Below are 16,642 nucleotides of genomic sequence, written 5' to 3'. Positions count from 1 at the left end.
CCTCACCAACCACCTGTGGTCCACGGACCACTGGTTGGCAACTGCTGATCTAGAACATAAAATATTTCTATTTCTCAGTTCTCATAAAATGTTATGTTTCATTTTAGGCAAACACAATTCTTCCTCATTCACATAGCCATCATTTGCACTGCCTGCCAACCCTAATGAATATGGCAGCATCCTTTGATATCCCTAAGGAAAAGAGACTGTAAGTATCAGAGTTCTGGCAAAGTTTGTGCCTGGCACCTTTAATACCCACCATTTAGATAACCTCTTCTTTTTATAAAGTAGTATGTGTAAGGTATGCTTGGAAATTCTTTCAGGGAAGCCTTATAGATAAGGGGGAAATTAATAGTTTTATTTAATAATTTGTATTGTAGGCCACAATACAAACTTTTTCTAGCATGTTTCTAGTATGTTCTTGGACAAGGACATAGACTTTCTACCAGATCACTAAAACATTGGTGGTGACTTTTTTGGACTTTTTTATGTTTTGAGCAGCAATTCAGGCTATTTAAAAAATATCTAAATTATTTCAAATTAATAAAGCACAAAGATTGCCGAAACCGGTTTGGCTCAGTGGATAGAGCATCGGCCTGCGGACTGAGGGGTCCCAGGTTCGATTCCGGTCAAGGGCATGTACCTGGGTTGCGGGCACATCCCCAGTGGGAGATGTGCAAGAGGCGGCTGATCGATGTTTCTCTCCCATCGATGTTTCTAACTCTCTATCTCTCTCCCTTCCTCTCTGTAAAAAATCAATAAAATATATAAAAAATAAAATAAAAAAAAATAAAAAAAATAAAGCACAAAGATTGACAATGTATTTTATATGTGGGGTTAAATTAATGTTGGAATTTAGAAACCCTTATTAGAGACATTGAAGTAAGCTAAACTCTGAAGGATATATTGCAAATATAGAATCTATAAACAAAAGTATGATAAGATAGCTATAGCTCTGCTAAAATTCCAGTGCTAATAAGATAAAGGTGGAGGAACTTGACTGGGAAGTGCTAGTAGGAATTTTTTCATTTGGTAAAGATTATGTCTAGGACAGGGGTATCTTTTTTTTTCTTTCAGTTACATCCTCAATCATCTATATATCGACCTCATATTTTATATAATATTAGTGAAATGTAATTCATAGCTGTTCAGAACTATGTAATTTTGTTGACAGTTATAATACATTCTCAAAAGTTTAGTTGGCTTTATTCAGAAATATACATGTGGGCCTCACTATAGATAAATAATATTCTATTTATTGATTTTAATTCTATCAATGAAAATACAATTTTTAACAAACTGAAGTTGAATTATAAACTTTGGACATTAGGGACCATTTTGATCCTGACTATAGGCTTACATGTGTAAGTGTAGCTTTCAGCTTTTATTTTAGTAGTTTCATGATGGAAAAATGTGCTTTCCCAAAGCCTGATAGACTTAAATTTTTATGGCCATGAATTTCTTCCAGTGTTCTTGATATTTTTTCTTTGTATTTCCAAATTTGATTTGATAATTTACTTTACAGTGATAATTTCTATCCTTGCATTTATGTGTTTTAATAGAGTGATTTACCAAAGTGATCTCTTTAAAATTATGCTAGCTCGCTATAGTGTTAATTGAATCTTTTTCTCATTAGGAGAGCCAGTGCAGCCTTGAACTGTTTAAAACGCTTCCATGAAATGAAGAAACGAGGACCTAAGCCTTACAGCCTTCATTTAGATCACATTATTCAGAAAGCAATTGCAACACATCAGAAACGGGATCAATATCTCAGAGTTCAGAAAGATATATTTGTTCTTAAGGTACTGAAAAGAAATCACAATCTATAACTCAGTTTCCTTAAGTATCACATACTTGCTTGGATTTTAGTGTACTAGTACATATACTTGCTTGACTTTTCAGTTTTATTCATGCATATGGATTTCCCGATGGCTTCTATGTTTTATAATGACTGGGCAGTTTAGAGTTGTGTTTTTACAACTTTAGAAGTAAAAAACATTTGATAATTCATTTTAAAATGAAAAATATTTTCTTTTGCTTTTAAATTTTAGACTTTTCTGATATAAGAAAATTTGCCTTAGTTTTCCTTATTTCTGATGATTTTAGGATACAGAGGAGGCTCTTTTAATGAACCTTAGAGATAGCCAAGTCCTTCAACATAAAGAGAATCTCGAATGGAATTGGAATCTTATAGGGACCATTCTTAAGGTATGACAGGATACTTCTTGGTGATGGTGTGATTGTCTTCATTTTATTATTCATTGTAATTCATCATAATATGTTTGGTAATTGGTAAATACTTTTATAATGTAAACATTCTGTTTTTCTAGTGGCCAAATGTAAATCTAAGAAACTATAAAGATGAACAGTTACATAGGTATGTAAGAACTATTTTTCTTTTAAGTGTTAAGAACGTAGCTTTGAATTATACCTAATACTTGCTAAAATAATAATGGGTGCTTTGAAGATGCATATGTACATTATAATACTTGGTATATTTTACACATACATACAGATGCTCCTTGGCTTACAATGGGATTATGTGCCTATAAACTCATTGTAAGTTGAAAGACAAAAGTGCATTATAACATCTAACTTACTGAACATACATCAAATCTTAGCCTACCTTGAACGTGTTCAGAACACCATATATAAAAAACTCCGGCAGCACAGTGTGCTGTAGAGTATCGGTTGTTTACCCTTATGATCACATACCTGCCTGGGAGTAGCGGTTTGCTGCCACTGCCCAGCCTCAGGAGAGAGTATTGTACCATGTATCGCCAGCCTGGGGAAAGTTCACAATTCAAAATTTAAAGTACAGTTTCTACCAAATGAGTATTTTTTTGCACCATGATAAAGTGGAAAAATTGTTAATCGGGGGTCATCTTTTTATATACTTTTATATATACATAGTCTTATAACCAGAAAGCATCAGTTAATTTTTTTTCTAGTTATTTACATTGTGGTTTTAGTTTTGGAGCAAATGAAGTACTTAATATAAAAGTTTCTCAAATTGGATAATATCAATTATGTAGTAATCTTAATCCTAATGTATGAAATGGCATATTAAGGACATAGTGTTTCCCTCCCAAAATGAGGGCCATTATTAATATTTCACTTCTATTCCCATCTGCCTTTGGAGGGTTAGCCATTCTTCCTCCTTAATCAAGTTAATACTCCACACCTTCCCCAAGACATACTCATGTTCATAGCAAATGCAGCACTGCAGCTCCTATGCTCTTCTCTAGTACCGCCATGCATTTTACTGCCTCTGAGGTAGGTAACCAGCCACCAGTACTGAATCTACTTGGAGAAGTAAAGGGGGCCTTTATATCATGTTTTTTTTATTGTATTTACCAACTTGTGATTTTAATTTAGTATCTGCATTAAAGTTTGAGAAAGATGTAGACTATATAAACCACAGTGGAATAAAGAGGCATAGCACTAACTTTTTATACTCCCTGAGAACAGAGATGATGTCTCATTCAGCTGTTTCTCCCACTTCTGTAACTGGCACATTTATTAGATTGGATTATAGTGAATGAAATTAATTGAAGTAAATTAAATGGAAGCTTAGAACGTAATGTTAAAAACTAGAACATTGAAATATCAGAAATTATGTTCATTGCTTCATAAATTCAGTAACCTAAAATTTACTTGCAGCTTTTATACTTGGCTTTTTGCCTAATTGTGAAGAATAAATGACAAAATCATAGTGTGATAACATGGTTACAATTACCTAGTATAAGATTAATTTATAGAGCCATAGTACAAAGTTCTTCATGAAATACAATAGAAGAAAATTTATGTCCAGGTGGCTGTTTATCCAACCTTATCTTCTAGCCATGTTATATATCTGCATTTTTCCTGCTAGCGCTTTTTTCCCCCACAACTTCTTTCAGGCATCTCACTATAAAATTCTTATTCTACAAAGATCTCTTTAAAATAAAGGGTTGGGGGGGGTTGTTTTTTGGGGGGATGTGTGTGTGTGTGCACGTGCGTGTGCGTGCATGTGTGTGCGTGCGTGTGTGTAATGTACCAAATGTGCTTGTTAAATTTCTTGTCATTTACCTCAGTGGTTTGTTTATTTGCTTGCTTTTTTATTTATTAAATTGATTGGGGTGACATTGGTCAACATGGACATACAGGTTTCAGGTGTGGGCTTCTGTTACAAGATCTGTATATTGCACATGTGCCCACCACCCAATGGTTTAGACAAAACATTCAAAACCTTATTTTTTCATAAGTTATGGTTAAGATTCTTTCTAAAATAATTGCTTGGTTTATTGGCTGCTAATTTAATTTTGATCTTAGGTTTGTACGAAGACTACTTTACTTTTACAAGCCTAGCAGTAAATTATATGCCAACCTGGACCTGGGTTTTGCCAAGTCGAAGCAGCTTACAGTCGTGGGCTGCCAGTTTACAGAATTTCTTCTTGAGTCTGAAGAGGTAATAAGCACTTTGAGTATTTTCAAGAGCAAAAGTTTTTTATTGTATTTGCTCCCTTTTACTTCTGAATATGTATAAATATTTAGACACATAGGGAATGAGCACAGACCTAAATTTGAATCCTGCTAGTTTTGTGACTTTGGGCAGTAATTTGCCTTCTAGAAAAACTGGTTTACTCCTTGTAAAATGGAAAATAACACCATCTTCATGTAGCATTGTGTCTACTGGGATTAAGTACAACAATGTTATATTTTTTATTAAAAACAATAAGGTACTCCGGTGATTGACAGTCTATTATTTGTAACTTCATCATCATTAAATTTTTTGGACTTGATTAAAGTTAATTGTTCTAATTATAGGTACTAAGTGCTTTTCTAAGAATATCACAATGTATTTGCTTTTAGGATGGGCAAGGGTACTTAGAAGATCTAGTAAAAGATATTGTTCAGTGGCTCAATGCCTCCTCTGGAATGAAACCTGAAAGAAGTCTTCAAAATAACGGCTTATTGACCACCCTTAGTCAACACTACTTTTTATTTATTGGAACACTTTCTTGCCACCCTCATGGAGTCAAAATGCTGGAAAAATGCAGCGTATTTCAGTGGTGAGCATCTCTAGATTCTGTTTTCACTTGTCATTAAATGATTTATTTTAGAAAAGCCTGTTCATATTAGGAATTTAAAAATGTTTAGTGAATTAACAAATTGATACAATAATTTCTAATAAACTTCATTATTTTTATTCTTTGTTTTTTTTTAGTCTCCTTAACCTTTGCTCCTTGAAAAACCAAGATCACTTGCTAAAACTGACTGTTTCCAGCTTGGATTACAGCAGAGACGGGCTGGCCAGAGTCATCCTTTCCAAGATCCTCACTGCAGCCACTGATGTGAGTATAACAGACAGTGATACTGTTGTTTTTTAAATAACTAGGTACTTTATTGTTTTATAGACTTTAGTCAGTTAATTTCCTTTTTAAACTTTAAAATTAATTATAAATTGTAAGGATATAGAATGGAATTTGAGCTTACTGTAAAATTTTAGTTCTTCCAAAGAACTCCATCCAGTACTCATATTTTTATTTAAAGGGGAGGAAGCAGCTAGATAGGAACAGAAATATTTTATTTTACTAGCACTGAAAAAATATTCGTACAAGAACTAGATCATCAATCCCAGTTTTTTTGCCCTTTTCAAGTAGCAGAACTGTCCCAAAACAAAGTCAGATAGGCTTTTCGTGGTGAAGTTTGTGGTGTTTTTTAAAAATGTTTTCGGGGGGGTTGGGAGGGGTAATGTGTATGTAATAAGGTATTACAATATGTAATACCTTAATCAATAAAGAAATAAAAAAATAAAGTAAATAATGTTTTCATTTGTCTTTATAGGCCTGTAGGCTCTATGCAACCAAACATTTAAGAGTATTATTGAGAGCTAATGTTGAATTCTTCAATAACTGGGGAATTGAATTACTAGTGACCCAGCTACATGATAAAAACAAAACAATTTCTTCTGAAGCTCTTGATATCCTTGATGAAGCCTGTGAAGACAAGGTGATGCTTCATTATTTTCTAATAAAGTATGCAGACATCAATTTTAATAGAAAACTATGAAATTATAATGTGTATATTATAGGTATTTTGAAAATAGAGAATATACTATGTTAGTGCAATTTTTCAATTTGCCTAATTATTTATTTTAGGCCAATCTTCATGCTCTTATTCAGATGAAGCCAGCTTTATCCCACCTTGGGGACAAAGGTTTGCTTCTCCTTCTGAGGTAAATTTTAAATCAGTCTTCTTGTAGTTCTGTTTTCTGTGTGTTCTCTGGTGGTATATGTCAAAGCTGGATTCCAACCTAAAAAGGAGGTCAGCTGTAAACTTGTGAAAGGGGCCTGCTTTAGGACCTTGGACATCCTCTAAATCTTTAGTGTTTCTTTTACATTCTGTGTCTCATGCATTTCATGGCATTTTCTCTAGTGTGATTAGATTTGTGTGTTTTTTGCAAAGATTGTGAAAATGTATTTGTATTTGAAGTACAATCAATAATAGCTGACCTTTTTGTTTTAGGTAGGAGCTGTATCTAGTCTTTAAGCTCCTTAAACATATTTTTTGTTTGAGATATTTTAGTCTTTAATGTGTTTTGACAGATTCAATGTTAAACTATCGATTGTTTTCATTTTCAGATTTCTTTCCATTCCAAAAGGGTTTTCTTATCTGAATGAAAGGGGTTATGTAGCAAAACAATTGGAAAAGTGGCACAAGGTAACTTTCTATTGAATAAGATTCAATTTGTATGTATTAACTTAGAAGATAGATTTGTGAACTTGGATGTTTTTATTATATCATCAATATTTTGAAACTAAGGATGTTAATATTTAAATTTTATATGAAGTCAGGTTTTAAATTCTATGTAATTATTTGTATTTATATTTATCCTTTTTTAAGCTACAGTTATTTGTTGTTGAATTATTGATTTTGTGTATATTCTATTTAAATTTAGTTCATTTCAGTGCCTACATAATATATTACTTTAATTTTTTTAAATCTTTACCTGAGGGTTTGTTTTTATTGGTTTTAGAGAGCGAAACATCAATTGGTTGCCTTCTTTACGTGCCTTAACCGGGGATTAAACATATGACCCTTCCATGCACGGGATGGTGCTCCAGGCAACTGAGCCACACCAGCCAGGGCTACCTTAATTTTTATAACCACTCTTGTTTTGATGGGTATTTAAATTGATACCAGTGTTTTTGTTTCGTAAACAGTATTTGCTGAATACTCTAGCATATATCAGGTGTCCCACATACTTTGAATAATTATAAAAGCAATAAATGTATTTATTAAAATACATTTCAGTTTGAAAATTGAGCTTTCAGCTGTTACAGTGTGTACATTTTTGGGGGGATACCCTGTATATCTTTCCATACTTTTGTAAGTATGTCTATTGGATAAAGTTCTAAAAACATAATGGTGGAGTTAAAATGTATGTGAATTTAAATTTTTGATAAATATTGTTAAATTGCTTCTACAGAGGTTCTACCAGTTTTTTAAAGCACTTTGAAGTGAAGATCTTTTGCAGTAAAGATGGCAATGTGATTGACTAAATGTTTTAGTTGGAAACATTTTTTACTTTTGATCTGATTTACATCAGTGGGAAAAGAGATATTATTTCTTACCAAAAGTTGCTAAAATGATAGAACTCAGTTAATTTCCTTTTTAAAATTTCAAGTGAATATCTTCAGTGTTTAATATTAAGAAGCTATTTTTTTAATGGGGAAAGGGATTGAAATAAGATAAAAAACAAAATTATTAACTTACTAGTGTGGACCCCGTTGATTGAAAATGAGGTCAGAGGAGTATAAACAGAAATATTTTGGGTGTGCTAGAATATTTACATTCATAGTACTTTGTTCTACTCTTTTTAAAAATGTCTTAAATTTTTTAAATAGATACTTATTTTTCTCATATTTATGCTCTAAGGCTTGCTAGACACCTAACATAAATTTAGTGAATTTATGAAACTATATACAATTAAAACAATATTATCTTCTAGGAATATAATTCAAAATATGTTGATTTGATTGAGGAACAACTTAACGAAGCACTTACTACTTATCGGAAGCCGATTGATGGCGATAACTATGTTCGTCGGAGTAACCAAAGGTACCAACAGTTAATGGAATAATTTATTACTGATCCTCAAATATAAAATTTAAAAACATTTTGTAATCATTAATTTCTGAAGTTTTCTGAGTACTTGGATATTCTATTTCTTACACTGAAAATGTTCTTAGAGGATGGCATTGATTGTTCAAAAATTCCAGTGGCATTCCTAGCATACAGAGAATACCCTTACATATAAGGCATTCAAATACCCTTCATGCTCTTACTATTACTAGTCTATCTTTCTTAGTCTCGGCTCTCTTACTGTTACTTTGAGACCAGATAAACTATTATTTTTCTAGAGAAATCATCATGCATTCCACCTCCATTTTTATTTATGCTGGGGAGTTATATCTAATAACTATCTGTCTAATACTAGTACTTTGTTATTAGTAATTGTTTAGTTAGCATATTTCAAATGAACCTATAGGTATATCAATCATCTTTATTATACTAGATTACAGCGTCCTCATGTCTACCTGCCTGTACACCTTTATGGACAACTGGTACACCACAAAACAGGCTGTCATTTGTTGGAAGTACAGGTAAAAACATAGTCTGCTTATTTAAGTAGCTACAAAGTAGGGAAAAATCTTAATTTTGTTAAAGTATTATTTTTGCAAAAATTTCTCAAAAGTCTTAAGGTCGGTGGCATATTGCTTTTAAAGCATCCATCTTGTAATGGACTCAGGTAGTCTGTGTTTGTAATCTTTAGACATATTATTAGCTTGCACGCATTTCCTTGATTTATGTGTCACCTTTTGCAAAACTAATTTGTTACATAAAATCTGTAACCAGTGAAGGTCTGAGTTTTTCCTTTTTAGTGTTTTGGGGAAGATTGTCTTAGTAAAAACATTCTAAAGAACTGAGTTTCTTCACTCCTCTTTTTTTTTTTTTAAATATATTTTATTGATATTTTACAGAGAGGAAGGGAGAGAGATAGAAAGTTAGAAACATCGATGAGAGAGAATCATCGATCAGCTGCCTCCTGCACATCTCCTACTGGGGATATGCCCGCAACCCATGTACATGCCCTTGACCGGAATCGAACCTGGGACCTCTCAGTCCGCAGGCCGACGCTCTATCCACTGAGCCAAACCGGTTTCGGCTCTTCACTCCTCTTATTGCGAAATTAAACTGAATCTGATAACAGATTCCGTTACCTTTGGTGAGCACCGAAGTGGTATGCTCAATGTACTATTATCTATATAGTATTATAAAATCTTGGTGTTAATGTATTTTCTATTTAAATAATAATTATGACTAATATTTTTGTAATACTAAGTATCAAGTCCACATGGCTAATGAATGCTAATTCTAGGATATTAGCTGAAAGTCCATGCTGCTGCTTAAGAAATTTTACATAAAATTATTTTAGAATTATAAATATGCAAGATTTATTGAAGGCTAACCTTAAATAGGTTTTCAGATATAATAAGAAAATACATTGAAAACTGTTTCTTATATTTTTTTTTCTTCTTTCTCCAGAATATTATTGCAGAGCTCTGTCACAACGTTCGTACACCAGATTTAGATAAATGGGAAGAAATTAAAAAACTGAAAGCATCTCTTTGGGCCTTGGTTTGTAATAAACACTTCTATAAGATTTTCATAATGTTTTATTTTTATAATTTTCCCATTAATAGTAAATAAATAAAAATAATTTTATATGGAACATTATATTCTATGACCAATATTGTTCCTGCTCCTTTAAATACTAAATTTTAGCTGGAATAGATGACTAAACTATTAGTTCTCTTGCTAAGGGAAGTCGAACATTAATTCCTAAAGTTTCTTATTTGAGGTTTATTTCACATTTTTTCCTCATAGATGGGATTAAATTTTTCTCTTTTTTGCTAGCTTTCCAGATCTTTCTTTTTTAAAATACATTTTTATTGATTTCAGAGAGGAAGGGAGAAAGAGATAGAAACATCAGTGATGAAGAAAGAATCATTGATTAGCTGCCTCCTGCATGCTCCCTACTGGGAGCTGAGCCCGCAACCCAGGCATGTGCCCTTGACCAGAATTCAACCCAGGACCCTTCAGTCCGCAGTCCAGCATTCTATCCACTGAACCAAAACAGCTAGGGCTTGCTTTCCAAATCTCTTGTATGAAAGTGGATATAAGTGATTTCTTTTCTTTCAGGGAAATATTGGCTCATCAAATTGGGGTCTCAATTTGCTGCAGGAAGAAAATGTGATTCCAGATATACTAAAACTTGCGAAACAGTGTGAGGTTCTTTCCATCAGAGGGTAAGAACTTTCCATCATTCAACTCAGAAGTCTTTCTAGGGTATAATATACTAGAGGCCTGATGCACAAAATTCATGCAAGAATAGGCCTTCCTTCCTCTAGCTGCTGGCACCAGCTTCCCTCTGACACTCGGGACCCAGGCTTCCCTCACAGCCCTCCCTGGCTTTGTCCAGAAGGACGTCCAGTCTAATTAGCATATTACATTTTTATTATTATAGATTGTTCTTCACTAATGGGTATAAGGGAAGAGCATTTTATGACTCAAAGTTAACTCACTGGGAGTCCTAATGATAGAGATTTTTAAATGCATTAAGTTAAGCACCTTAAGGAGCATCTCGTTACATTACTATTCTATTTTTCTCATTACAGTTTATTTGCAGATAAACAGTGAAGTGTAGTGTGTGTCTAATATCCAGTGGTCCAGTAGTCCAAATATTTCAAATTTATCCCAGAAAAGTTAATATGTATGGTTTTTTGTTGCATTATATTCTTGTCAATTATTTCATTATAATTAGTATTTTTATAAGGAAGTTTTTCGTGTTATTTATTACTTCTAATTTACCCCTAACTCGTTTCAATACATTTTTACACAAGCCTAACAGTTTTTAATGGCTTTTGAAAAAAAATGGAATGTACACATAGCAAACTAATACTTTGTGAGTGCTTTAAGAATTCTCAGTTTGGAATTATAAACTGTTACTACTACATCTTTTACATATAGGACCTGCGTGTATGTGCTTGGACTCATAGCCAAAACCAAACAAGGCTGTGATATTCTAAAATGTCATAACTGGGATGCTGTAAGGCACAGTCGCAAACATCTGTGGCCAGTGGTTCCCGATGATGTGGATCAGCTCTGTAATGAGCTCTCATCTATCCCAAGCACCTTGAGTTTGAACTCAGAGTCAACCAGCTCTAGACATAACAGTGAGAGTGAGTCTGCGCCATCAAGTGAGTATTGTGACATATTCCTATAAAGTTAGCCAGTTAACATTTGTATTTGAATATCAAAATCTATGTGTATTTGTTCCATTTCTAATTTACCTTTTTCTAAGATAATATGGCAATAGTAGCCTCTTGAAGAATGCGTATCTTTTCACAACAGTGTGTATAGTCAGAACCTACATTTTTTCTCTCCTTCCTTTCTCAATAGCCTTTGGAAAAATCCCACTTTCAGAGTTAAATAATAAGCCATGTGCCAGGAGAACTGTTCTGCTTTTTTGCTTGTCATGTAATCTAAGTAAATGTCTATTTGCCAACCTTCTTCATTTACATAGTTTTTAATTCATTTTTCAGATACAGAGATTGTTGACTCATAATACTTGTGTTAAAAGATATATTCACATGTTCATTTTTGAGAGAAGAGATAAATTTAACCCTTCATTTTTTACAATGTTTTTCTTATTCAGCTATTAAAAATTAATTTCTGAAACATGTCACTACTCGGTACCACGACTTTGCTCGTCATTTTTATGTGCTGTTATTAATCAGTCCTTTGGTCGCAGGTATGTTCATAATGGAGGACGACCGGTTTGGCAGCAGCTCCACTAGTACATTCTTCCTCGACATCAGTGAGGACGCAGAGCCATCCTTTTTTGATCGGCCTGGACCTGTAAAGGATAAAAATTCATTCCCTTTCTTTGGGTCTAGCAAACTTGTGAAGAATCGTATCTTAAATTCCCTTACTTTGCCCAATAAAAAACATCGCAGTAGCAGTGATCCAAAAGGAGGGAAACTGTCATCTGAAAACAAGACAAGCAACAGGCGGATCAGAACTCTCACGGATCCTAGTGTTGACTTCATTCAGAGTGATGACTTTACACCCATATCCACAGTGCAGAAAACATTACAGTTAGAAACTTCATTTGTGGGGAATAGGCATATAGAAGACACTGGTAGTACTCCAAGTATTGGAGATAATGACTTAAAATTCACCAAGAGTCTTGGTACAGAGAATCACAGAGAAAACACAAGCCGAGAGAGATTAGTTGTGGAAAGTTCAACAAGCTCGCATATGAAGATGCGTAGCCAAAGTTTCAATACAGACACTACAACAAGTGGCATAAGTTCAATGAGCTCAAGCCCCTCCCGAGAGACAGTAGGTGTGGATGCTACGACTGTGGACACAGACTGTGGAAGTATGAGTACTGTGGTAAGTACTAAAACTGTTAAGACGAGCCACTATTTGACGCCACAGTCTAACCATCTATCTCTCTCCAAGTCAAATTCAGTATCCCTGGTGCCTCCGGGTTCTTCTCATACACTTCCCAGAAGAGCACAGTCCCTTAAAGCACCCTCTATCGCTACAATTAAAAGTCTAGCAGATTGTAACTTCAGTTACACAAGTTCTAGAGATGCCTTTGGCTACGCTACACTGAAAAGGTTACAGCAACAAAGAATGCATCCATCTCTGTCTCATTCTGAAGCTTTGGCATCGCCAGCAAAAGATGTGCTATTTACTGATACCATCACCATGAAGGCCAACAGCTTCGAGTCCAGGTTAACACCAAGCAGGTGAGTAAACATGCATTTAAAATGAACAGTAATGGTTGCATTGTAACAGACTTAAATGGAAAGAATTAGTTAGGTTTTCCCTCTACATAAAAGCCTCCAAACTGACCTATTACCATTGTTTACTATGGTAGGCTGTAAGCTCCTAGTTACCCGATATGATTTGAAATGGATTCTTGCAGCTGCGAGGGGGGAAAAGAAACTCATTTAGGCCCTGAAAGTAAACATACATGCTTTTCAAAGACAAGTCACAAGCTTTTTTTTTTTTTTTTTTATTCTCGCTTCTGCAAGGATCGATTTTAAAAAGAAGCATGTCGGGGGAATCAGGAGCTTAAGACCTACAATAACAAACAACTTTTTCAGGTAGGTCAATTTAAGGCTCCGAAAGTTGACCTCTTTTTTTTTTAAATAACTGAAAATTTTAGGGAAATTATTTTCAGTTTTAAGTATTATCAAGTCAGAACCTAATTTACATAAAAAATTATTTGGCCTTTCAGGATTCAGCAATACCAATTTGCCTGTGCTCAAGAACATTTAGGGAATTTCTATGTCATATCTAAAGATTATATAGCAAGCTGGTCAAAGTAAAAAATTTAGGGGTGCAGTGTTAAATTTGGTTATTGCAAAAATTTCTTTACCTATTTTTGTTGGGCCAAATACTTCTAAAACTTTTTTAGTTTCAGATTATTCAGTTACATTTATTTAATATTTGTTAGGTACTAAGAATAGTGCCTGACATATATTAAGTAGTCAATAAAAGTTAGCTGTCATCATCATCATCATTGGTAATCATTTTTTAATGTAATCCATTTGGTTCTTATATAACCAAAATATTAATCACATTAAGAAGTTGTTATTAAGCAATTTTGTTTCAGTAATGCTAACATATTTAGTAGATGGAGTTCCTGTTAGCAGATAATTGTATCTCTTGTAGAATTTCATAAATTATACAGTAATGGATCATTTACCTGGAACACACTGGCTTTGGCAACCTCATCAATTCAGAACAGAGCCAGAAAACCTCTCAACAGCTCACCAGTATAAATGTAGGCAGTAAAAGTTCATGAATTTTATTCAAAGGAGGTGCCTCTGACCTGCATTCAAAGTTTGTTAATATTTATTTCAACAGCTAGTATGTGTGGTTTTCAGGCCCATAGAAGCAGCAATTAGATGTTTTTATTGAGGCACACTGTAACAGGAAAGGTCAGCTCATAAAATTGGTAGCAGAGGAGGAAACTTTAATATTACCAGAAAGTATTTGAAAACTCAGAAAACCACAGTAGCCTGGTAGCATTCAGCCAGGGGCAGTAAGGAACACAGCACCCCGAAATAAACAGTAGGAGCACCACCATCTTACAGCTCAGCAGTGACCCGAGTGCTATTAACTCTGAGCCATCTGATTAGGTTCATTGTATCTTATTGAAGCAGGCATTTCTATCCAAGATGAATAAAAAGCATAGATAAAAAGTGTAGTACTTAAATATTCAAAAGAATAAACCAGAAAGACATTTATCCCAAGTTGCTTATTCTCTAACCACTCTGGGTTCTTAGGATCTTATTTCCTGTAGTCTCTGTTAGAACAGGAGAAGAAGATTTGGAAATTTCCTAGAGTAAAATGCCAAATCATTGGCATTATAAAGAATGAATAGGTGAGAGAAAATATTTCTTGTGAGAGAAATAATAAAAACAAGAATAAGCAGTCAAGAGAAACAGGAACAGCTTACGCAAAGGCATGGAGGCTTAACAGCACTCATGTTCATCAGGTCTTTCATTCATACTCCAACTGTATCGAGAATTTACTTTGTACCGGGTTCCATGGAGGGAAAATCGTGTTGGCATTAGTCTTCCTATTTGGTTAATGCAGAGACAATGAAGACAATGATGATAACTATAAATTTACTTTAAAATAATGGCTTGGATTCCAGGCTGAGAAGATTTTTCCTTTTTTCATTTTCTTAATAAAATTAGAAGAGTAGGCATACTGATACCTGTGGTATAATGGATAGCATGAATCCAGCAATCTTAAAAACATATCTCACTCAGGTTGTGCCTTGGAGCATAGTAGGAAAAACACTGAAGTAGGAATCCTTAATCCTGAGTTTTAGTCCTGACACTGAGTAAATGAGCTTGGACAGAGTTCTGCAAATCCTGCCATAATGTCTCTTATGCCTGGAATTCAATAGCTCTGCAGACCTCAGCAATCTAGAACAAAGCCAGGCAAACCTCTCAGCCAGTTGCTCACTGTCATAAATCTCTGTAGTAAAAGTTCATGAATTTTTCTCTATTTGCACTTCATGTGCCTCCCTTACTGGAGACTGGACTAGATTGTATGTTTTGTTGTGTGTTTTTTTGTTGTTGTTGTTTTTATTTCAGAGAGGGAGAGAGAGATAGAAACATCACTGATGAGGGAGAATCATTGATCAGTTGCCTCCTGCATGCCCCCCAATGGGAGTGCCCTTGACCAGAATCAAACCTGGGACCCTTTAGTCTGCAGGCCACTGCTCTATCCACTGAGCCAAATCAGCTAGGACTAGATCGTAAGTTTTGAGATTTTTAAATGTTGCTTTCTTCACAAAACATTTCTATGGAAACCTAATAATATGTGGAAAAGATTAAATGGAGCTACTCTGGTTGAACTAGAGATTGAAAAAGCGAGTAATCCTTTTCTGCCCACTCCAGTAGACCTTGAGTTTTATGTAGTTAGAGAGGTATAACAGTACACTTTAAAAACCACTCACCTATTTTTTGAAATACATAAATTTTAATTAGGGGTGGTTTTTAGTTGGAGATTAGTACAAATTAAGAGTGGTTTTAGCTAAGATAACTTTATTTATTTTACTTACTAATTTTTTAAAACCTCACCCGAGGATATGTTTTTCATTGATTCCAGAGAGAAAGAGGACAGGAAGGGAGGGGGGAAAGAGAGAGAAACATCGATGTAAGAGAGAAACATGATGGGCTGCCTCCCATTTGTGCCCTGACCAAGGATCGAACCCCCATCTTGGGTATGTGCCTGGACTGGGGCATGGATGATGTTCCAACCAACTGAGCCACATTGGCCAGGGCACTATGATGATTTTAATAGCTACTGCTTATGAAGCATTTATTTCGTGTGCTTTACAAGTAATTCTTTGTTTTAATACCAGGCTACACTGTTACAGTTTATTTTTTTAACATGTTTTTATTGATTTTTAGAGAGGGATAGAGAGATAGAAGCATCATTGATCAGCTGCCTCCTGCTCACCCCCTACTGGAGATTGAGCCCACAACCCAGGCATGTGCCCTGACCTCTTGGTTCATGGGTTGATGCTCAACCACGGAGCCACACTGGCCAGACTACATTATTACACTTTAAGTGACTTGGGTTTCCAAATATCAGTATGCATATACTGTGGAACCTTGAGTAGTTCCTTGTATATACAAAGCAGATCTCTAGTAAATATTTTAGCATGTCTATTGCGTGAATAAGAATCTGTCTGAGAAAGGTGCCTATTAGTAGGCCATATTTGTTATGGAATCACTGGTAAGGAGTACATTGAGGAAATATTTCATATAAGGCTATCTTGTAGTTACAAATGATACTATTTTTGCTATTTTGTGTCTGACTTCTGTCTACATGAATCTTATGTTGATAAAGCATTGAAATAATTATTGAAAAAAAGGTAAGAAATTATTCTTATTTTCATAAAAATAATATTAGAATTATACCTGGAGGACCATAACATTGTTTTTGGTAACAGTCAACATTACTGATAACCTTTTTTATATCAGTT

The 16,642-nt window shown here is 34.4% G+C and overlaps 1 protein-coding gene across 15 annotated transcripts in view; it reads left to right on the top strand.

Annotated features, from left to right (window-relative positions):
- The window catches only part of RICTOR (RPTOR independent companion of MTOR complex 2), a 96,871-nt gene that overhangs the window by 66,634 nt on the left and 13,595 nt on the right, over positions 1-16,642 (top strand). For 14 of the 15 annotated variants that reach the window (XM_036307912.1, XM_036307914.1, XM_036307910.1 and 11 more), the window contains 17 exons: positions 108-208; positions 1,637-1,802; positions 2,107-2,208; positions 2,331-2,377; positions 4,315-4,450; positions 4,855-5,054; positions 5,210-5,336; positions 5,830-5,994; positions 6,144-6,220; positions 6,627-6,705; positions 7,997-8,106; positions 8,564-8,651; positions 9,595-9,687; positions 10,252-10,358; positions 11,080-11,309; positions 11,864-12,872; positions 13,161-13,232. In XM_036307912.1, the coding sequence (XP_036163805.1) occupies positions 108-208; positions 1,637-1,802; positions 2,107-2,208; positions 2,331-2,377; positions 4,315-4,450; positions 4,855-5,054; positions 5,210-5,336; positions 5,830-5,994; positions 6,144-6,220; positions 6,627-6,705; positions 7,997-8,106; positions 8,564-8,651; positions 9,595-9,687; positions 10,252-10,358; positions 11,080-11,309; positions 11,864-12,872; positions 13,161-13,232 (2,909 nt within the window). The remainder of the gene's footprint in view (positions 1-107; positions 209-1,636; positions 1,803-2,106; positions 2,209-2,330; positions 2,378-4,314; positions 4,451-4,854; positions 5,055-5,209; positions 5,337-5,829; positions 5,995-6,143; positions 6,221-6,626; positions 6,706-7,996; positions 8,107-8,563; positions 8,652-9,594; positions 9,688-10,251; positions 10,359-11,079; positions 11,310-11,863; positions 12,873-13,160; positions 13,233-16,642) is intronic. The other variant, XM_036307911.1, reaches the window with a different exon arrangement.

This window comes from Myotis myotis, unplaced genomic scaffold (assembly GCF_014108235.1).
Source record: "Myotis myotis isolate mMyoMyo1 unplaced genomic scaffold, mMyoMyo1.p scaffold_m19_p_5, whole genome shotgun sequence".
Classification (NCBI taxonomy): Eukaryota; Metazoa; Chordata; class Mammalia; order Chiroptera; family Vespertilionidae; genus Myotis; species Myotis myotis.
The sequence above is the reverse complement of the archived record's forward strand: the minus strand, read 5'-3'. Positions and strand labels throughout refer to the sequence as shown.